Genomic DNA, 23,412 nt, shown 5'->3' with positions numbered 1-23,412 from the left:
TTATTGAACTGAGAGAGAGAGAGAATTGCCGATTATGTTTCGTTTTCGATGACTTTGACACGTGTTAACATTGACGTAGTAAGGATACCCAAGCTATATCCACGCGGTGTATGCTGCCAAATATCGCAACATGAGCACCAATACGTCACAACAGATACGGCAGTGGTCCTGCTTAAGCCAATAATGAGCTACGAGGCCCTGCTGTAAAACAAGGAAATCGATAGCTTGTCGACGGATGGCGAGACTTGAAACGAAGTGTAGCCCATCAGAAACATTTGTAAATGCTGCCCTTTAGTGTCTGCGAAAGGAAGACCGGAAGGGAAGGATTGTCTGAAACTGAGTGCGATGTTCTCTTCCGGAGCGCAAGACGCATTGGAAAGGAAAGTAGCATTTCAAAAGTCGTGCATTATTTTTGCCCATTAAAGATTTGCTATATTCCATACCCGGAACACCGCGATGTCAACGTCCCTTGCAAACATGTCCCATAAATTTTGTACTGCTATCAAATTGCCTTGCCCTCAACCTGGTTTCATGCCAGCACCTTGGCTCAGTATATTCCCTCTGTATGAATAGACCCACTGACGCTGATGTACGTCTGGACGTCGAGTGTAAGATCTTACCACATAGGTGTCGTAAACGGTCATCTTCAGCTTGATGTTAATATTTGCAAAGCCTGCATTCACCTGGAACATAAGAAGAAAGATAGAAACCCTCCGTTAATTCGCATATTATGCAGTGTTTTTGCCATTCGTCAAATTGTCATTTGTCAGTTTATCAAAATTGTGATTCGTAGATTCCCTTGCGGCACAAAAGCACAAGTTGCAACAAGATCGTATAGTGTGGCTAATGGCGAATTCCAGTGAGAGCGAAAATCATATTTCCACCGCGTTTTGTGGGGTTTAAGCAGTGTTGTACAGCCTGGGACAAAAGTTTAGGAACAGCACTGTGCCGCATGTCTACATTGCAGTGACATCCTAACAGCAAAGAAGAGCTAACACACATACAGGGAGATGGATAGAATCACCCGTTCTTTTTTATTTTATTTTTTATTTTTACGGAGAGGCGGTGTGTTCGAATCTTTCTGCTGGTTGTTCTGTCTGAGATTTTTCCTCGGTCTTCCGGAGAATTTCCAGACGAATGTCGGCCCAGTTCCCCCTGAAGTCGGCCCAGAACGCATACTAACCCGAAGCCCCGTGCTGTCCTCTGTCCACATCTGCACGCCGCTCATAGCCACAGTTGCTTCGTGGCGCTCACACGGAATTAAAAAAAAAAAGTCACCCGTTTCTTCTTCGATGTGTTCCTGGTGTATGACAGGAGACCTCTCCGATGAAGAAATGCGCTAGTGCCGTGCGTGTGGAATTTTGTCCCAAGCTGTATATGGCGGTGGTACTAGTAGAGCATATGTACCGCAATCGCTCCTTTTTCAGTCTGTGAGTAGAGATCTCGCAACGCTGCAACGTTTACCGCGAAGGAACAACTTTCCGCTGAGAATATGAGTAGCTACGGGCTCCATCTCAGCTACTTTCTGTAAAGCACACAACTGAAAAACGGCAGTGAAGCTTCCTAAAATTTATTACACGCTTTCGCGTGGTCCAGCACGCGAAAGTTTGCAATCACATTTAGGAAGCTTCATTGCCGTTGTTCACTACGATTTGACCCGACTTTTCCCGCTGTACTGGGGTATACATCATCTACTTTCTGTAACGTGGCAAAAGGCAGGGAACAAAGGCAAAGGCATGCAAAGGGTGCAAAAATATAGGTCTTCCTTTCGAAGCAACGAGGAGTAATGCGATGGCAATCATTGAAGTTCAAACAAAATGCGAGGGCACCTTAAAGTTGCGTGTAATGCTTTGCAGATATGGTTTAAATGTAGGAGCATACTATAGAGGATGACGCCCTGCAGTAAGGTTTCAGGAAATCCCTCTGGCTGCATCACAAAACCCTCGCTTTCGGTGGAGCAAAACAGGTCAAAATACTCTAAAGCTATTAAATGCGGTTTTGACGTACTCACATATGGGTATGTTGTCCCGGGAAGTGTCCCGGTTTTACAGAGTTTCCTGTCCCGCCTTTGCCCAGATTTTAGTAAGAATTCTGTCCCGTTAATCCCAGCTTTACACATCAACACTCACTTCACACATCACAAGCCAGTACTCCTCACTCTAAAGTAGTTGTGCATATATCGGCAATAAAACTGGCAACATCCACACACAACAGCTACCGCTGAACATCGAGTTACCCCATTGTAATCCTCCTGTAATCTCGTAATCTCTTTTGACGGACCATCAGTACCTTAAGTGGCACACATAAACAAAGTCACAACGCAGTAGCGCTTTGTGAAAATGAAGGAACCCGACAATTGGTCCCTCAGTTATTCTCCTTCAAATCACCGTTCTCTACAAAGTACGAATATGTCGCCTCCGCGTGGGATTCTGATCACAGCGCTATCTCGAATTCATTAGAAATATTACAACATATTTGCCCGCTATATGTTCGGTTATTACAAACACGCCGTCAGTATGACGGCATAACCTCAATCGGCCTGTGCTTTCCACTTGCCGAACAATAACCCGCCTGTTTGTTGGTGTCATTGTCCCAAATCTTTCATTTTCTTTGTTTACCTCCACGTATCTGCGCAATTTGTTCGTGTGGACTTTTTAAATCTTTGTGTGCTGCTCATGTTAACATTGTAGTGTTATTAAAGGTTAATGGTCAACTATGCCGATATCCTAAATAATCGAAACGGTTGTGATATTCTGAATCCCACATCCCACTCTCCGCAAAATGCACCTTCATTCTCCCAGTTCGGATACCATAAAAAAACCGACAAAAGAAGAACAAAACAAAGGGTGCAAAACAAATAATTCATTCCGAAAGACACATGGGCGCAGCCATGTTTATGACGTAGATGCATCCGAATGGGCATGGTGACGTGTACGCGCCTTCATACTTGTCAGTTGGTTCCAGCTACGGCTTTTCGTGGCTTCACTTATCTGTGCTTGAAGATAGGGGAGAGCCCGGTTCCACTCGTTCCGCGATGAGTAAACAGTGCAGAAGCTTTCGCGAACCAAGCTCTATATGCCATGCTGTGACTGGAATTCGTCGTCTGTGTTTTGTGAACTCGAACAGTTTGTCTCAATCGCGTCTGCGTTATCCCCTTTACGGCACTTGCTCGGCATAGGGTCAATTATCTAAGGAAATTGACTTACGTTTCGACATCTGTTTTAGCAAGAAAATGCCGATAACGTTTTATTTTTGCGGGAAAAAAGCGTGCTATGTATTTGAGAAACCGCATAATGCTATGCGACAAGTTTTACGTACGATTTATCAATGTGTAACACCGTCGACGATGTTATGTAACGACGAGCAACAACGAACAAAATATCAATCACATTTAAATTTTTTTGTGGGATTCTGTGCATTTTCCAGAAGCTTTCTTTGAATCACACACCCCCATGTCATGCTGCGTGTGTAGCCCGCTACAAACTACTGCATTTCATATGTAACATCAGGATTTTGTTTTTAATGAGCACTGTAGCACAAAAACATGCACACGAAAGCTGCAGAAGCCTTGTAGTCGATATCAAATCAGTGGTTGTTATCTCAACTCGCACCTCAGCGCATGCGGTGTAAAAGTGTTGGAGCCAATTTATGTGATGGTCGTCATGCTGACATTACTGGTCAGCCTCTGAATTAATTCCGTAGTCAGGAATTATTGCACTAGTCAATTCGTGTTTAATATCTATCATGTAGGACTTGATAAGCAATTTGTAAGGTGCAGCCATGTCTGCAGCAATCTCGACTACCTCTTAATTTTACAGTTAGAGACACGTTACCAAACGCAAAGGCCAGTCTGACAGGGCTAGACTAACTGGAGTCCTCATGGAAGTTATGCTTTCGCATAAGCATTGCACATGAAGTACAATGATATATGCTTGGACATCTATTATGTAGTGCATCACTAATCTTCTGAACCCTATGTGTGGCTGCAAACTAAATAATTGTTATCCACATGGTGTACCTTCCTAGTCTTACATGTGCACACGAATAACAGTGCATACGTGTGAAGTGAAAAAAAAAAAAACAATGCTGCGTCATGGTGCGCCTACAGCCCCTTGCCTTGTAACTTTTGTCTTGTGATAAGACAATATCTCACTAGAAAAGACGACACCTAATACGATATATTTTTGGATTGGATTGGATTGGAAAGGAAAGAAAAATACCACCATACTAATCACCCGGAGCAGCAATAGCAGACGAGAACAGAGAAAAATAAATCATATCAGGTTTAATGACACATGTCAGTTTGAAATACATAGAGTTATCTCAGGTTTTGACCAAGGGTACGTGGTCATCCCTCATCTAGACCTAAACGTACATGTAGTGGTTAGCCGTTTGTATTTCTTCAGTGAGTAGTCATCATGGGTCCGTTGCAAAAAAACATGGCATCGTTGGTGCACAGGTGATTCGCTAACACTCACGCTATGATGGTCGGTCTTGCCATGACGAAACCTTTGTTTTGCGGGTCCAGCTAGACGGAATGCATAGCACTCATCTGTTCACACGTGTTAATCTTAGTCTAAAGCTTCGAGATGTGAACGTCGCTTCCTGTTTAAACCAAAAGTGTACGAACTCCGCATTAGAACAATACACGGGCACACAGCAGGGATACAAGAATGCACGGACAAACGAGCCTACTGCTACACATGTGCAGTGGAGCATGATACGGAAACGTCCTCAGGTGGTAGATGATTTCGTATATGTGTGTACTGGTGAGGCAACAGATAGCTTTTCCTACACTTAAATTAGGAGTAAACCATTAGAATATACGTGACCCATGCGCACATCGTAAATATTTTTGTTTACGACCGTACCTCTGCTACCAAGACGCAGGGATTGCTCCAGTCACGGAGATGACAGTGTTGCCGAATCAGATTTGGTTTTTGTCCCCGCCTTTGCTACGTGGCTAAATCTACCTTGATGTCCTCAAAGTGTCATCGTGTCCTCGTCCTTCGAGGTGTATTCATAGAACGTGCTGAGGGTTATCCTGAATGAGTCTTCACGGACAGTCCGCGAGTGTTATACTCGCGGACTGTCCGTGAAGAGTCATTCAGGTACGCCCTGTGCCCGCCGCTGTAGGTAGCGAGCAGGATGAGAAATATTACTTTGCTTAGTTTACCTCCTCACACTATCTAAACACATTTGTTTTGTTTTTTCGGCCCGTCCTGGGACACGATCGACTTTCTTCAATAAAGGGTGGTCCAGCGTAAAATTCTCTGCCTCCAAAAACGATGACTGTGCCTGATACATGAAGTATTTCTCGTGGAAAGGACATAAACGCGCTAGTCTGTTGCACTGTTTTTGACTTTCAAAGGTCCTATCTGAATGTCTCAAACCAGAGGGAGTAAGAAACAGACTTTCAAATGGTGTAGAGCTACTACTTCAATCAATTCCTCGCTTTGAGTATTTTTTCTCTGCGTAATCGAAAGGAACATGGGCAGCTCACCCTTCCGTTTTATGTCGCAGGCGAGCAGGGAATTTGCGGAGGGTTGCGTTATCAGCAGTAAACAGTATCTGTATTGACTTTGGAAGAGAAGTAGTAGAAGTATTGACTTCGGAAGTGGGCAAGGTCGGAGTACGCTTCGGAGCGGGCAAGCTTACGATTGTCCCATCCTACACGTTGCAATACGAGGGTTATTCGGACTTAGTGCCCCCGACAAGATTTTGTTTATCACCGGATCAATAAAAATACTGCCATAACTTTGATGTCACTGCAATTTGATGCTACTTCTGTAAGCACTTGACGGGTGTCCGTGCCAGAAATAGCAAAGTATAACAAATGAAAGCTGGAAAGTTAGGGAAAGAGTCACAGGATGGCAGGTGAAGAAGGTCCACACGAGAAAAACTTGACCTTGAGAACACGTGAAAGACCACACACATATGAAGGCTCAAAAACACCAACGGAAGTTTTAATACATTAGGGACAAATGTATAACATGACGTGATATACAGCGGAGAGAGGAAGTCGCATAGACAGCTCTGGAGAATAGAATATGATGCCTGATAATGATCCGTTCAACTGTTAGAAATGAATAAACCACAGAAGAAAATTCCGTGTCCGACAAGGTTTTTTTCTTGCTTTCCTTAAGGTATAGTTATCCCAAGAGTTCAAGTAGAAAGAATAATTTAGTGCAGAGAGGGAGATGTGCAGAACATTCAATTAGGACAGAATAAAAGGACAACCGAAGTGGCGCAGCACCCCGGGCGAGGACTACAGAGGTTTGGCTGACACAACTTGCCACCGACACAATCGCCAATGCTATGCTGAAAACGATTTTTTGTCAATGGCCTCCTGGCAAACAATACTTGTGTTACTCGACAGAAGTCGGCATGACCGGCAAATTAAAAAAATGAAGGCAGACATCGGAGTTCCTGCATTCATCGCTTCGTTCATGGTCACGAAGTCGGTCATTAAGACAGCGGGAAGTTAGTTGAACATATATGGTCCTACAGGAGAAAGGGTGTAGAGGAGACGGCATTCTTGTAGCGCGGCCTCTGCCGGCTGTTTCACGAAGGCCCCCATACTGGACAGTTCGTAAACAGGTGGCGCCATCGAGAAAGTTCCATTTTGGTAAAGATCCTTGCGACATCGGCAATGAAGTAAGTTGTGAGCAGCCCATATGCATACGATCACTAAATAAAGAGTTTACTTTGCACGCTTTGAAACGTTTTGCGTATCGGCGTTTTCAGCGAAAAACATTCCAAGGAAAGAAAAAAAAAACGCGTCGCGTTGATAAGGAATGCCAAACATACCAAAGCGTATCCTGCTCCTGTTCCTAATCTTCCACTGCCCCCGTGGTATGAACTAGACGGATGAATACGAAATTGACAGCCTGATAGCTGATCTAAACAGCACATTGATGCACTGCTCCGCGCAAGAAATATGTGAACCGAAACCGATTAATTGCTAGAAAAAATCACTAAGGGTGGAGGCGTTTTTTTTCTTCTTTGGAATATTTCTCGCTGAAGATCCCCGTACACAAAGTAGATGTACCGTAAAGGTGCGAAGTACAATTGAAGCATTGGGATGTGTATTTTATTAGTGAGCGTATACAAATGAGCCATTCACTACTCAGTTCACGGCTGATGTCCCAAATACAGGGTGTGCGCAGAAAAAACATGACCCGCATTTTTACATGTAACTGGTTGTCTACTTATCCGAGAAACTCCTGGTGGCGTATGATGGCGTATTTATGCGTGCGAAAGCCACAACAAAATCCTGGAAGCCATACTCAGCCTAAAACAAAAATAAACAGAGAGCGAAAACATCGGCTTCCATCCATTAGAATAGGGCGGTCATGACAGTGCATGGTAGTGCTTGGCGGTCTGAGGAGAGCTATGTGCAGGCACCGCTAGGGGTACTACCGATGAGTATTCATGTGGGACATCGTCTCGATTTCTGCACCGATAGCTCCCCTAGCGGTACTAGAACACAACTCTCCCGCGTCCGCCATGTTGCTCTGTTCTCATGCCTATTCTGATGCACGAAGGTCGAAGTTTTCGTTGCCTTGTCTATTTTTTAAGCTGAGTATGGCTTCCACGATTTTTCTGCAGATTTCGCACGCATAAATGCGCCATCGTGTGCCACCGGAAGTTCGCTAGGTAGGTAGGCAACAAGGCTATGTTTTATAAATGCGGGTCACGTTTTCCTGCACACACCCTTTGTCTTTACCAAAACGAAAGGCCCTGTCTGGCGCCACTTGTTTATGAATTATTCAGCCGGGGGACCTTCGTGAAACACCGGTAGAGTAAATGAAGTAGACGACACTCCTGCTGCACCTGACGTGTCCTGGTGTTTAATGGCTCAATCGTGGGGCCCGTATTTGGCTGACATCGTATGCCTTGGTGTATCGAGGGTAATCATGATCACCAAATAAAGTTGTTTTTGCTGAAACGGTAGGACAAGTAGGACAATTGCTTAACAAGTAGGATGCGTCCTAGTTGATGATTTCGGGACAACAATTTTGGTGAGTTTGGGGACCGGGGAACACCACTAAATGAACTGAACCAAGCCTGTCGTATATCCATTTGCTTTTAAGAAAAAATACAGGGTTCTATAGCCTTCACAGCAGTCTCATGAAGAAAGCCTCGTCTACACTGTGAGAAATGCAGCTTCTGTCCACACATTCACAGCATAAGCAATGCGGAACGTACATCTATTTCACACTTACCAGATTAAGACAGCTTTGTGCATATATCATGAACTGTTCCTTCGATATCGTGCTGAAGTTCCGATCACCGATAAAGAGGACTCTAATGGGTCGAGTTTCAGCCAATTTAGTCAGTTCCGCGTCCGTCAGGGGAGCCTTCGTAGCTGAAATGGAAGTTAAATGCATCAGTGGCATTCTGCTCTAATTACCTGTTCCTCTAGGTGCGATTTGTTCCTATGTTGCACAGTTCGCATGTCAAAAGGTCACACTGCTGAAGCTCCATCCGAAAATACGTTTTCTACAACGTAGAGCACGACTCGACAAATGTTGCTAACGATTATTACAAAGTTGCAGCATCCTTCTTGCGAGGTGCAAGCACAACGATGCAGCCGTTGCTATGCGAGGCTTAAAGGCTTGTACAACACGGATTGGGCACGACAGAGATGAAGGCGCCTCGTGAAACGGATTCAAGGCGAACTGTGTGGGGCCAACGTGCATAAACCTGGTGATTTGTACTCTTCTGCCATTGGTGCAGGTTTCGTCCTTAGACAAATATCATAATTTTCATAACCGGAGGTGAATTGGGCGTTTGATTGAAATTTAGTTTCAGTTGGATTTATGCATATGAAATTGAATGGAACAGATTACACGTGATTGAGATCAGTTTCTATCGGGAATCGGTAATTTTTCGTTTCGTTCAATTTGTGGCATCGTATTAGCAACTAATCGAAATATATTACGTCAAAAGGCGCTTAAGGAGCGTAGTTTGTGCTCGCCCGCGACACTGAGGTGTGTGCCTTCGCATCCCGCGCACGTCCAACACCACCTAGATAAAGCCTGCTTACTCGTCGACGTGACAGAGCAACTAATAGTCAGCCAATCAGGATCGTGTTTGGAACGGCGGCAGCCAATCACGGACGTGCCCAAGATAAGGGCAGTTCCGATAGCGTCGCCCGATACAGGTGCCCGATAGCGTTCCGAAAGTGCTCCTTTTCGACGCATGAGGCTCCTTCACCATCTCACATTGGGGTTGAAGGAAAGACGCGTCTCCGAAGATGCGCAATAAAGAAAAGAAAGAAAGAAAAAGGTGTTCTTTCACGATTTTTTTTGCGGACGATCTACCGAACGGATTTTTGTTCTGAAAACGGCTACGATATCAGGTCACCAAAACGAACAGATGTTCTCATTGGGACAACTTCGTAGCTTTTATATGTACAAAGTTGACGGTTGAGCAACATATGGCCAAGAACGTCCGCCGACCCAGAGATGATAGAAGTGAAAACGGCATGTCGATAGCCCTTAGTTTTTTACGAAAAATTTGTATCGCCTAAAAAAAGACAACCTGTACATACAGGGTGTCCCAGAAAACGTGTCATTGAATTATAATAAAAAAAAACTACACTACCTAGAGTCATGCAGTCAATGGCATTTGTTCTTACTGGGTTTTTGCCACCTCCTCATGTGAATGTCCTGTAACGTAAGTTTAATTATGTAAGTTTATGGGAGCTTAAGTCGGAAATTTGCCTAGTAAAGGTCACTTTTTTACCCAACCAATGTGAAGAGCGTGTCTAATTTAGTCAAATTAATGATAATTGACAGGGATATTTAGCAGCTATCCCATCGAAGAAATAGCCGAACATCATGCTCTACGGAGGTCGCACAGAATAGCGCACGATGAATTTTGCAGCGCAATCTTTGTCAGTCCGACGAAAGGAGGTTGGAAACCCAGCCCTCCCCGACATCGCAGAAACAGATAAAACAGGCACGGCTTATCACGTTCGACTTTTACTGGGATAATGCTTTCCCTCTCCCAATTTTAGGAACAGTTACTTTTTCCACTATCACTCTGTGGCTTCGGAACCTACTTTCGTCGCACTGAGAGCGATTGCGCTCAAAAAGTCATCGCGCGCTATGGTCCGGTGCCCCGAAAAGCATGATATTCGGCTATTTTTTCCGATGGGATAGCTCGTGAATATCACTGTGAATTATCATGGATTTGAGTGAATTCGGCACGCTCTTCATATTGCTGGGGTAAAAAAGTGACCTTTACTTGGCAAATTTCCGAGTTCAGTTCGCAAATATTTACATAATTAAACTTGGAGTACATGACATTCACATTAGGAGGTGGCAAAAACCTAATAAGAACAAATGCTGTTGACCGCATGATTCTAGGTGGCGTAGTTATTTATTATAATTCAATGACACGTTTTCTGGGACATGAAGTTCATGAAGTTTCCTGTGAATGAAGACTTAAAGTCATCTGAAATTCACAGAAGACTTCAGGCTCAGTATGGCCACGATACACTTAGCCGCTGCAAAGAGTTTGAATGGTGCAAACGGTTCCGAGACGACCGTACATCAGTCCCTGCCCGTCCTTCTGACTGGTCTTCCGCCTCCATGCCAATACACACATCAGTAAAAAAAATCATTTCCGTATTCGTTGCCAAAATATAGAGCATAAATACTGCAAAAATTCATACGGATCATTGCATATGCCAGTGCGATGTGTGGAAAGAAAAAAAAATGCATGCCCTACCTGACAGCCTCTGGCAGCTACGAAGAAATACATAATAATATATACATTGCAGGACGATCCCGGCCGAGGCGGCTCAGAGCCCAATATCAGATTTCCTCAGAACCTACAACTTGTGGAGCGCCTAAACCTCAAGGGCGGACGGATAACGTGTCTCGAACTGGCTCCAAAGACGGATGTTTCTGTGGGAACGTTGAACACTATCATTCATGAACATCTCCAGTTTCGGAAAGTTAAGTGCCCGTTGGGTCCCGAGGCAGCTCTCCGTGTTTCACCGGCAGAGAAGACTGGAGATCTCCCAAGAGCTAAGGTACCCTTTCGACACTCAAGGACAGCCGTTCCTTGATCGGATCCTCACGTGCGATGAAACGTGGGTGCACCATTTCACTCCTGAGTCTAAACTCGCATCTGAACAGTAGAAGCATCCGGGCTCGCCAGCTCCCAAGACCTTCCGAAGCACCCCGTCTGCGGGTGAGGTCATGGCCACGGTTTTCTGGGACAAGGCTGGCGTTGTTCATGTTGATTTTCTGCCCAGTGGTACCATCAATAGTGCATATCTCTGCCAGGTTCTAAAGGATGTGCATAAAGCGCAGAAGCAAAAGCGGCCGGGGCTCATTCGCCAAAGGAGTCTCCTCCTACAGGACAATGCACGCCCGCATACCGCGCATCTCACGACACGCCCCTTACAGAAACTTTGCTGCGAGTGACTGCCACATCCCCGTTACAGTCCAGACCTCGCCCCCAGTGATTTCCATCTCTTCGGGCCAGAGCTGCGACGATGAAATCAAGCATGCGGCCCGATCATGGCTGCTATGTGCCGGTATCTACGCAGCTGGCATCCAAGCCCTCGTGGAACGCTGAGACAAGTGTATTAGTGCAGCTGGAGATTACGTTGAAAAATAAAACTAATTTCTCGCCTGTAAGTTCATTTTACTTTTGCGAAAAATGAAAAGTCTCGGAACAACGGTTCCTTTCGGTGACCTGATATCGTAGGCGTTTTCAGAACAAAAATGCGTTCGATAGATCGTCAGCAAAAAATGCGTCAAGCAACACCATATTTGCATTTTTTTTTTCATTGCGCATCTCTAGAGACGCGCCTTTCCTTCGCCTCAATACGAGATGATGAAAGAGCACGCTATCGCCTCTTGCGTCCTGAAAAAAGATTACAAGAAAGCACAATGCAACCCGATAGTCGCCCGATACTTATGTTTGTTTTATTTCCGGAATATAAAGCTCATCTTCGACGCATGTGCTCTTTCACTCTTCCACACTGGGGGTTACGGAAAGAGGCGTCTTCGATGATGCGCAATGAACAAAAAGAAGAAAAAAATGGTGTTCCTTCACGATTATTTGCGGACGCTTTATCTAACGGACTTTGTTCTGAAAACCGCTTTGGTATCAGGTGACCGAAGAGATCAGAGGTTGTCATTGTAACAACTTCGTAGCTTTTATAATTAAAACGTGAACTATTGAACGTTAATTAAGACATTGCCTTAGGAGTCTGCTAATCTAAGGACTGCCCTTCAGCATATGCTATACTGCAATTGACTTCATCTCAGAAAAAGTGAGATATATTTTAAAAAAAATATGTTCACAGCTGGGGCACCCTGTATACCCCTTCTGGCCCCTCGTCTGGTGGTTTCGCTGTACAGGGTGCTATTACCAGCTAGCTTGCTATTTAACCATTATTTGGATGATGAAAGTCACTTTCATGAACCGGATGGCAGTTAACGGGTTGTCAAGAAAAATAATAACGGATGGAGCCCAACATGATTTCTAGGCTGTACATGCTCATTGATTTTTTGGAAATGGTGGGTCACATTTTCAAGGCATACTCGTGTTCTACCCCTGAGTGCCCATTGCGTATTGTAGGTCACCTGTAACCTGCTCATTTGGGAAAATATTGTGAATGGAATATGGCTTTTGTGGACAATGCAATGCGCTCATCCGAGTAAACATGCAAAAATACATAACGGCTCTCCATCAACATGGCACGACGCGCTGACTTTTGTGCAGGGCAACTCTAATAATCACTTTCATATAGCAGACAATGCAATTGGAGTGGTCACGATACAGGCGTACATCGTTCGTTGTAGTCGCGCTATGATGCTGCAGAATGTGTATCTCGTGTACCAAGTGTGGCAATCGCAGGATGTGCACACGGACACACGGTCTTCCTTCGTTGGACACCAGTCCTCTACAGGTTTATGCTCAGACGCCCACCACTTCTCACGTTGTTGCACAATCGGTCCCATTCTTGCACTTGCAGTAAAAGCTGAAAACAGGTCCACGTCAGTGCCATTTGAAGAGCGCGCTTCTCGGGCACATAATCACAATCGAAAATGCTGTTGAGATGAGCTTCCAGTTGTTGATTCCATCGTCCAGTATCTCTGGAGGGTACCTCGGGCAAAGCGACGGCACCCTCCTCACCATACCCGGCCCCCATAACTGGATTTTTTCGAAAAGTGGAGACACCGCCATACAAGTCTGAGACACCCTGAGCTTTCACTGCTACACTGTATGGCCTCCTATGGAGTCCATAGCCTGTGTAGCCCACCGACCTTGCTCTATGGCATGAGTATGTGTGGCAGCTCGCAAGATGATGGTATGGGACGTGAGTGTTTGCTGTACGTAACACCAGCACAAAATGAACACAACTAGTGCATGTCAATTTGACAAAATTTATTGCCTTACAGCCTTTTTAGGAAGTCAGGCAAGTAGCCGTTAATTGCATCAATTCACTCAGTCAGACTTCTGCCTTTGCGGCTGGGCTTCGTGGCAGCGTACTCTTGAAAGCAACCTAAAATACAGAAAATGAGCATGCGTTTGTACCAAATACCGCTGCTAAAAATGTGTTCTGTGGAGGCATATTCTACAAAAACAAAGAACTTCTTAACATGATGGGAATTGATGTTCTGAAGCTGGAAGAAAAACACACTTCAAGTGTCTAAGACATACAGAAGAAGGAAGTCACTGAAAAAGCCAGTTGTAAGAGTCTAACCCACATTTTCTGGTCCAAGGCTCTGCAATTGAGCTAAGCTGTCCCACTATGTGGGACAGCTCGTGGTGACCAGCACCATTGGGTTTTTTTTTACCAGCACCATTTTTGCTGTTCATTTGACAATGTTAACACCATATGCTACAGCTGAGCTCAGAAACCAAACAAAACAAAACAAAGACAAAAACAAAAAAAAGGATAAAATGAGGAGTTTTCACTGCCTTTCTTTCAAAAATGCTGAATTGTGCTTGCATCTGCATCAGCATTCTACATAACAGCTTAGAGGACAAAGACTGGTGCGAAGCAGCTTTACTATATAGAGTAAAGCTTCGTCTCACCAGAATGGGATGATTTATTAGAGCTTTCTCAAACAGAGGCATTTTGTTTCAGAACACCCCCCACAGCCACACAAACAAATGATGGGGATCATCTCAGGGCTTTTTTAAAGAAGTGCTGAAGTGCAAACAAATAGCTCGTGCTGAGAAACCCTGAGCATAGGTAACGCAGAGAGCAAGCGAGAGAGCTCTGTTCTGCACACCTTGGAAAAATAATTCGCCTCGTAAAGAGAGAGCATCGCAGAACGAGAGGAAGTCGGGACGTATGCTACTCCCTCACGAGACGAGTGATGTGCAACGGAACTGCTCAAGCAGGTATAAGCAGCACGTGACGTGCGAAGAAAAAAATTAAGAAACAAGGCATGGCGCCTTCACTCTGTCACAAAAGCATCATGTTCGCTGTCTGCAACTGCTCTCCAACTCTTTTTTTTTATATCAATTCAACTGCACAGCTATAACGCAGAGAAGAGTGAAAATATTTTGCATGGTGGCGCTTGGTGGACAGCTTGACAGGCGAGGCAAGAATTTAAGTGACGTTAAATGTCACCACATTGCTCCTTAACAAGTGGATACTGGTGTCAAAATAGAAAAATTGCTCAATGTTCTGGCAGAATAAGTATACATACTCGTGACAGCAGCAACTGCTGGCGCCGCTTTCCAGTCATGCTCTGTCCGTGGAGCTCCTTAGGTGACCGCACTGTTCTTTCCACTTCTCTCTGCAAAATTTTTCAAACCAGCCTGATGCAGGTACCGGTAGACTTCACATACACTGCAATAAAAATACTATACTGTGGCATGAACAATGAGATTTACAACTCAGACATTGGGATACTGCCATTGGAGAACTGCACTATACTCCATGACTTGAAAACCCAAGACGAGGTAGGGACGATAACAGACAAACACAAACACGGTCTCAACCGTGACCAAGTGAACCGAGACCGTGTTTGTGTTTGTCTGTTATCGTCCCTACCTCGTCTCGGGTTTTGAAGTCATGGATCGTCACCACCAGCTCGCTTGCTACCTAACTTTCCTTTCGTTATACACTGATATCTCGTCAGCTATGTGGAAGTAAACAGCGCTTGAACATATGGAATAAGATGCTCGTGTAATGCAGGTTGTATACTGCAGCAGTGGGAGCGTGACAAAAAGCAGCAGGGTAGTTGGCATGCTTGGGACGTTAACTTATAAAATGGAACAAAAGTTGTAGGGCATGCTGGTCAGTGTACTTATTCATGATGGGCAATGTGATGAAGACAGAGCTACACTAGCAGCCAACGTGCCAAACCGAAACTTTTTCGTTCAAGATTTTGCATGAGTACTAGAAAGACAGCTCTGGAATAAAAGATGGTGGTTCATACCGGTCCAGTGCTAATGGTATTGTAGGCACTATCAACAGTATTGTCTGTAAACAGTTTTCGGATTGTTGTGTTCGTTCTGGAACAGACGAACCCAACATGGAACATGATGAATAAGTATACTGACCAACATGCCCTACAACTTTTGTTCCGTTCTATAAGTTCCGTGTTAAGCATGCCAACTACACTGCACTGCTGCTCTTTTTTCAGGTTCCCACTGATGCAGTGTAGACATGCATTTCATGAGCTTCGTATTCTATATATTTAAGCGCTGTTTACTTGCACAAAGCTGACGAGATCTCAGTATGGTGCAGCTCTCCAATTGGTTGTACAGCAATGCCCGAGTTGTAAATTTCCTTGTTCATGCCACAGTATTTGTCGTGTGGTATCAGCAGCTTTAACAGAACCTAACATAAGCACTAGATGCATTTATGAACATGGACTTTGCTCTATAATAACATCCTACAAAAAAAAAAAAAAAAAAGAATATTGACAAATGCAGATTGGGAGTAATGAAATTAACAGAGATCCAAGCTTTCACTTCATGCATTTTAAACTCACGCTGTCATGCTTGTCTGTGTACACGTGAGAAGTGGTGAGAAACAAAATGCAATTCACACAGTTTCCCAACGAAATAGCGTAGAAGCGTAGAAAGCGTAAGAAAGCGTAGTCCTACCACAGAGCTGCATCCATGTCATGAGCATAAAAAATATGTGGCACTTGCTTGTGGATGTCCCACTGTCTTGATAAGGTATGTTTTCTGGAAAACAGCATTTGACAGATGAAAGGCACAATCAGAGGACTCAGTCGTACAAAGCATGGCGTTCATGTAACTAATATATTGTGGAAACACTACAAGTACACAATACTACGTTCATGTTCATATATATGTCAGAATACTTTGTAGAACTACTTTTAAAACAAAATTTTATAGGAAAAGAAAGATGGCTTCAGTACGCAAGCATGCAGTGAGCGAGCAAGTCACGCCGTGTTGTCCACGCCTGTAGACTACAACAACCTACTCTACTTTTCTGAAAATTTAATCATGAATTACTCACATATCCGTTTGGCTTTATTTATGAGAAATTAACCTGTGTCATTTCATCTAAGAGGTGTGAAAGACAAAAGCAATGGTTTGACAAGATAACACGGGATTGTTTTAAAAAGTGAATGTATTAAGATTTTGGGGCCAACTATCCTATAGGTCTACAACACACGGCACTTGTATTTGTAGCGACATCAACCACACATTCAAGAACGTGCATCTCAAACATGTAATGACGTAAAAGCCGAAAAGTAGCCGAGACACACCCAAACACAAACATCTAAGCTTCCAATGCATGCGCGCACGACCAAGTCGCACATCACAAACCACAGGACCCCAATCTAGCAATCCTCAAAGGCAGGCGCTTTTGTGTGTGCAATGACGATTACGTATCCATTATGTAACATATTTCAAGGCTTATTCCAAAGCTAATCAGCCGGGTCCCGATACCTAAGCTACGTTGCTAACTCTAGCGAACCTTACTCTCCTCTCGTGATCGAGTTTTGTTCCTTTGTTTGAACGGATCGCAAAGGATTTTCAAACTTCACGCATGCACTTTGGCTTTGCAATCACAGATAGCATTCCGTATCACTTGATTATCACATCAAAACAGATATTTATATGGTTCACCTTTCATCATCGACACCTTGGCGGGATTACAGTCCATCATTTCTTCGCCAGTAGGCATAAACAGCCGTTGAGTTAAAATCGTCCACCGATCCTCCGTGGAAGTGCAAACTCCTTGACACTGTAATAACTACGTCCACTTTGTCTGCATATATCACGAGGTCATACACTGCACGCAGATTAAAATACGTTGTGCAACCAAGAAAGGTTTCGCATAAAAAGGAAATTGATCACACAGAAACAACGTGCTTCGCCTACGTCCGCCATAACTACCCAAAGCCAAAAACACAGCGACACGTAGCCCCCTAGGCGAAGTGCATCTAGCAACAGGTAATTTTTGAATATTATTTCCTACCGACTTTTGGCTTTGCGCAAAGAATTAACCATCATTTTTCTCAAACTAAATAACAGTGCCCCATAATATTAATCAGAGCGCCATACGATGACGCCATCGCCATTTTCAGCTGTCAGTTTTTCGGTTTCCGTTTTATTGTTGCATTTTCGTGTTATGAAAACACCGTTACAGGGAAAGTATCACGGCAATTATGTGCGTGTATCTGTGTTTGTGATTATAGAACGCTCACTTCAGTGCATTGCAAATGATGTCAAATCACAACAAGGATAACTCGTGATATCTCCAGAAGAATCGCCACGATTAGCGGAACGCAGAAAACGATATATGAACAAAGGACCAGCATGTGTTACTTCAATATTACTTGCCGGTTTTTAGATCCCTATCATGCGTCAATGAATAAATATTGAATTATTTTATTCACGTGTACCAACGTATCCCATCTGCCCTTTTGGTAAATTAAACATATATGTTACTGGCCCTCCAAGGATATGAGTATAGCACTAGGCGAAATTCAATGATTGTTCCAAAGCCGAGCCAGCCGGGTTCTGTTGCTAGCCCCTGCGTATCGTTTTCTCCTCGAATGACAACAACAACTTTATGTTATTATTATTATTATTACTATTGTTATTATTATTGTGTTATGTAAACAGTGCGAACAGCTTGATTGTGTGTCGTAAGCAAAAAAACCAACGTAAACAAATCTGCATTAAGAGGTTTCAGTTTGGAAAAATATTGATGATAATGGTAAAAATGTTACGGCATGCGCAAAGCAACAACCATGTCACGGCGATGCGCACACAGCGTGTACATTTTACATCTAGTCGTCCTTCAGCTAAATATGAGTGATTTCTATGCCTGCCAAGAGATTCCGTACACACAGAAGTTTGCCGTATGGACATCTGTACGGCCGTCACAGAAGTCCGCAGACTCGCTCTACGGACTTTGAACGGCTGCGATAGAGTTCCGTACACACTCTCTATGGAACCTGTACGGCCATCACAGAAGTCCGCACATGCCATATGGATTCCATTGGTGCACCGTAGCAGTCCGTACACGTAGCGTTTGAAGACCATATGATTCCATAGCTTTCTATAGCATTTCCATTCAAAGTCGTGAGAGTCCACACAAGTCCATACATAATCGATATGGACTTTTATGGTTTTTTTCCCAAGAGGGAATTCTCTCTCTCTTACGTAGGAGGAGCAGCTTTTCCGCATCTGCGTCACAAAAATAGCTGCGCCCATGGCTTACTTCCGTTCCTTTGATTAATTTGATCCTTCCCTTTCCGTTCCTTTGATTTTCGCAATGGGAAGACAAAATTAAGGGACGAAGGTGCATTTCGGGGACAGTTGTATGTGTTCGTTCTGAATATCACAACCGTTTCAACACATCGCGAAATCGGCGTAGGAGACCACTGACACCACTAAGGGCACCAAGGACACCACGCCCTTGCCACGTCGTACCATGCCCTTTACGTGAGCTTCGAGAAGTGGGAAGTTATGCAAACTGAACTGGCATTTTAAAAGAATCTGTAACACTTGATTTTTTGACAAAGTCTGATAAATTGCTTAGCGTAATGCTCAATCTGACACATATCCGCTTCATTCTGACACTCAGCTGTGTTCATTTGACCTTGTTCTCAAACATATCTTCCGTGAACGCCGTATGACTGCAGGAGCTGAATCTCACCATATGAGCAAGGACGGTGCTCTTCTGGGTACGTCAGGCAGGAGCGTCATGAGTCACCTCGAAAGCGGCCCCGGGTTTTGGCCGTTATAGGTCAGGAGAGCCGCCGGTAAAGTGGCCAACAGTCATAGTAACGCGCGTAAAGTACACGTGCTCGTCCCTGACATACCGGCCATTGTCATATAAACGAAATGTTATACTAACGACCAAGAGTTATATGCTGCGCCTATTCGGAGGCCACGGTTCCCCAGAAAATTGATCATAAAGAGGGCATGTCGTATTAACGGGAGTCATATTAACGAAGCTCGGCTACTGTACACGAGACGATGTACCCATGGAAGCTGGACCTGCCCGCCCCTGTCCTAGAGGTCAATCAATCAATTGTATCTGCTTGTAGTGGAGATGGTGTTTCTCTACATGATTCCTAACCGGCGGTGATGGGATGTCCCAGCTTGTACATGTTCGTGACCTCACGCAAGGACGGTGCGGTTGAACTGGCTGGCGCATATCATGCAACGAGTCGCGGTCGTGGATAAAGACGACTCGTTATTAATTGCACTTCCAACATTAAATATGGAGTACCCATCGAGCGCAGTTGACGTACCCGCTCTCATTACGTGCTGTCGTTGTAAAAAGTATGTGCAACCGAGCTTGAAGTGCACTTCCAGTTTGTAAACGACATTGAATTTAGTAGCAGGAAGAAAAGCTGTCGCGTTATACAGGTACTCAGAGACTCTTACTTGTCTTCTGGCTGTCCGTGGACGCCGCACCAGTGGGATAAGCATCCTGTGCCTCTTCTGTGCTTTCTCCTCCGCTTCCGCCACTGGCGCCAGATAAAGCTGTTAATGCAAATGAAGTAAGCAAAGCACCCTTATTGAAATCACATATTGGTAGGTTGGTAGCGGCAACAGTATACGTCGAAAAAAAAAAAAAACTAGTCGAATTCTGCTCGAACTGAAATCGGGACCAAACGTTTTTCCTGGCCTTCATCACATACTTCCAAGATCGAAATTCAAGTGACGCTGAAGACCTTTTACCGCAGCAACTGGACACATCTCCTCAGCCGTTCAGCTCAATGGGATGATCCCTCTATTCAGACACACATAGCGACTGCCGGTCAGTTTGCAGCGTCGTTGTCGACTTCCGTTTTCGGCTGAATAGTCTTCTGCTGTTCGCAACGTCTGCTGTTCGTAGCACCGAAATTCATCGAAAATCACCGAAAACAGTTCGGTTCCGATTTGGGTTCGCAAATAGTTTGGCAAGCTTTCGTGCCCTGCTGTTAAAGCTCTCACCAAAGATTAAAACCGCTGCATTTCGGAGCCCATTTGCTCAGCAATTTTCTTTATATGAAAGCAGAAGCAAATTAGGCAAATTATAAACTACGCAAACGCACCTGCACTCAACTATCTATACATGAACGGGTGAAACTGAAACCGTTCGCAAGCCTTAGGAGTTTTATCTCGAGGTACGGAAAAAAACGCTGTAATACGTTGAGTTGGCCCTCTGGTAGGGCATTATGAATTGATATATTGAATAAAAAATTCAGTGGTGATTTAGCTGCAAATACGAGTGAAATGCGTTAGCATTAAGCGTCTTTTCCGGTCTATTCTTAACTCCCGGTTGTCCACGTCCGGTTCGACACTTTTAATGGCTATATGTAAGTCCATCTATTTAACCTTTAATTAGCTGAATTACTTCCAATCACTTTTCTTTTTAATTATTTGAATGAATAGCAAGGACGAAAACTGTTACGGGGAAGTTCGCTCCCACTGATATCGTTGCCAACATTTCTGGCATGAACGCTTCACTACAGATAATTGTTTTGCCAGTCTACTCTCTCGAAATCGACATATTTCCAGATTATTCTGAGGACAGTCGTCAGCAGACCCCGCATATGGAGTTGAAACACTGCAATCGCCGCTCGGGAGGAGGGCACTTTGCGATCAGCTCATGCCACGAGGGGGAAACGTGAAATCGGGCAGATGTGTACTCTCCGAGCGACCCTTTCTCGAAGGCGTTCTAGCTGTGGGAGTCAGTAACCTCCAATCTACCACGTGAAGCCATGAAGCGGGTCTGGAACATATATGTTGTTATAGCCTGATGTTGGTAAACTCTCGATTTCTGACTTAGGAAACCATGGGACGAGCGACGCGACTGTGCCTGCCCTTTCGCTCCGTGATCTGCCGCATAATGTTCACTTCCAGAAAAAGAGGTAGAGACCTCTTGGGAGGTAACTCGCCTGCTACATCTGTTGTGCTCAAAAGGTTGTAAAGTTACACGCCTGGTTATGGGTGCGAGGTTACACACCGTGCGAGGGTGTAACATTGCCACATGCTGCAGGTAACTATGTCACCTATAGAAGGGTGAAATAATAATAATAATTCGGGACTTGAAGCCGCGAGACGAATCCGATCATGAGCGACGCCACAGTGGTCGGGTCTGTGGATTAATTTTGCCCGCCTGAATGTTCTGTTAACGTGCGCCGAAATCTCGACACACGCCACACCACATTTAAGGTCAATCACGGAAGACGGCGTGTCTGAACAACTGGTACCCCTTCCACCAAGTTGCCACCCACCTTGGCCGGGATTGAACCCGCGACATTGGGATCACCAGTAGGAGACGCTACCGACTGACCCCCTGAAGGCGGCTGAAGAGACGCAACATTTAAGTGAAAGGCACACGGTGACAAGATTTTATCACCCCTGCAGTGACACCCCTTGCGGTCTTTAGCAAGGAGGTAACGTACGCATATAGTGGTAACTGTATGAGTTGCCCTGAGAGTGTAGATACTGCAGACTGTAGATACTCTGAAGGTGGGGATGTTTTAGCAATTCCTCCTATGCACGTGTGAAAACGTTGCCGGATGAGCAGCATAAGCTCATTTTTGCTTTGTTTTCTGTTTGCTTTCTGATACTCACTAATAATGGACGGCATAATTAGGTAAACCCGATGCGGCTGTTTATGCGCACGTTAGCAGGACCTTCCACACCACCGAGGTCGGCTTAATCTTTAATAATATCACTGGACGACTTGGCGCGCCTCGCCGACCGCATTGCGGACCTGCGTCAACCATAGGTGGTGAACGTCACCCGATCCCCTGGGCTTACCGATCCAGCCGCCCCCGCTCCTTCCCACCCTGCCGGTCCTGCCTTTTGGCCACCATGCCCAGCTTCAGCGGCGCAGTTCGGTGCCAGCTACTCTCAAGCATCGACCATCGCGGGCCTCTCTACCACCGTCACATCGCTCCAGTCCAGCGTAGACCGCCTCACTGACTTAGTGTCCGGCCTGACAACTCTTGTTGTCAATTCTACCTCAAGGCCCCATCGCTCTCCTCCTTCTTATTACCGGGATGACCCTCATGGCAGGAAAACTCCAGCCCCAGCCAGTGAAGGCGGCAGCGGCTGCTGGGCCCGACGCTCGCCGTCTCTTCTATGTCATTGATTCCATCAATCATATCCGCTTTCTCCGCTTGCGGAAGTTAGTATCATCCCTCCCTGTACTTCCGATCGTCGGCGATTATCCTCCCACATACTACAAGCAGTCAATTCTTCACCGATCAAATGCTACGGAGAGCGTTCCCTCACATTAAACCTTGGACTGCGGAGGAATTTCCAATGGGTATTCATCATTGCGGACGTTTCCGACGCCATTATTAGGGCTGACCTACTGCGGTATTTCGGCCTTCTGGTCGATGCGAAGAACCGCAAGCTCATCGACAACTGTACCGGATTATCGAGCAACTGCATCCGCGCCCTGACGAAGCCGATAAGCCCAGCTCTCGCCCGACCCGCTTCCTCGCAGCAATTCCGTAACGCCCTTGATGAATTTCCTGACGTCATACGATTGCCGCCCACGGACACCCCGCCTCGTCATACCACGACGCACAATATCATCACCAAAGGCCCGCCGGTTCACTCGCTCCCCCGAAGACTTCCGCCTGAGCGGCTCGCCATTGCTCGTCGCGAATTCGAGCACCTACTTTCTCTGGGCTACATACGACCTTCTTGCAGCCCCTGGTCTTCGGCACTCCATATGGTCCCTAAGAAAGAGCCAGGGGACTGGCGCCCTTGTGGAGATTACCACGCCCTAAATGCTGCGACTATCCCGGACCGCTAGCCGATTCCTCACATCTCCGATTTCGCTGCCAACCTTCACGGTGCCAGCATCTTCTCAAAAATCGACCTCATCAAGGCCTACCATCAGATACCGGTGGAGCCTGCTGATATCCCTAAGACTGCCATTACAACGCCATTCGGCTTGTTTGA

The 23,412-nt window shown here is 45.2% G+C and overlaps 1 protein-coding gene and 1 long non-coding RNA gene across 2 annotated transcripts in view; both read right to left on the bottom strand.

Moving 5' to 3' along the window:
- The window catches only part of LOC135394646 (uncharacterized), a 59,266-nt gene extending 46,080 nt beyond the window's left edge, over window positions 1-13,186 (bottom strand). Inside the window, exons 1-3 of the mRNA XM_064625491.1 lie at window positions 12,964-13,186; window positions 8,229-8,371; window positions 621-683 (exon numbers count right to left, since the gene is read on the bottom strand). Coding sequence (XP_064481561.1) covers window positions 621-683; window positions 8,229-8,371; window positions 12,964-13,186 — 429 coding nt within the window. The remainder of the gene's footprint in view (window positions 1-620; window positions 684-8,228; window positions 8,372-12,963) is intronic.
- A 234-nt stretch (window positions 13,187-13,420) lies between these two features.
- On the bottom strand, window positions 13,421-18,002 carry LOC135376650 (uncharacterized). The gene is made up of 4 exons (XR_010417783.1): window positions 17,107-18,002; window positions 16,108-16,191; window positions 14,700-14,789; window positions 13,421-13,540 (listed from the first exon to the last, which is right to left on the bottom strand). It is a non-coding gene; the product is annotated as an uncharacterized LOC135376650 (long non-coding RNA).
- Window positions 18,003-23,412: the final 5,410 nt, after the last annotated feature.

The sequence above is a fragment of the Ornithodoros turicata genome, chromosome 1, assembly GCF_037126465.1.
Source record: "Ornithodoros turicata isolate Travis chromosome 1, ASM3712646v1, whole genome shotgun sequence".
NCBI classification, from domain to species: Eukaryota; Metazoa; Arthropoda; class Arachnida; order Ixodida; family Argasidae; genus Ornithodoros; species Ornithodoros turicata.
The sequence above is the reverse complement of the archived record's forward strand: the minus strand, read 5'-3'. Positions and strand labels throughout refer to the sequence as shown.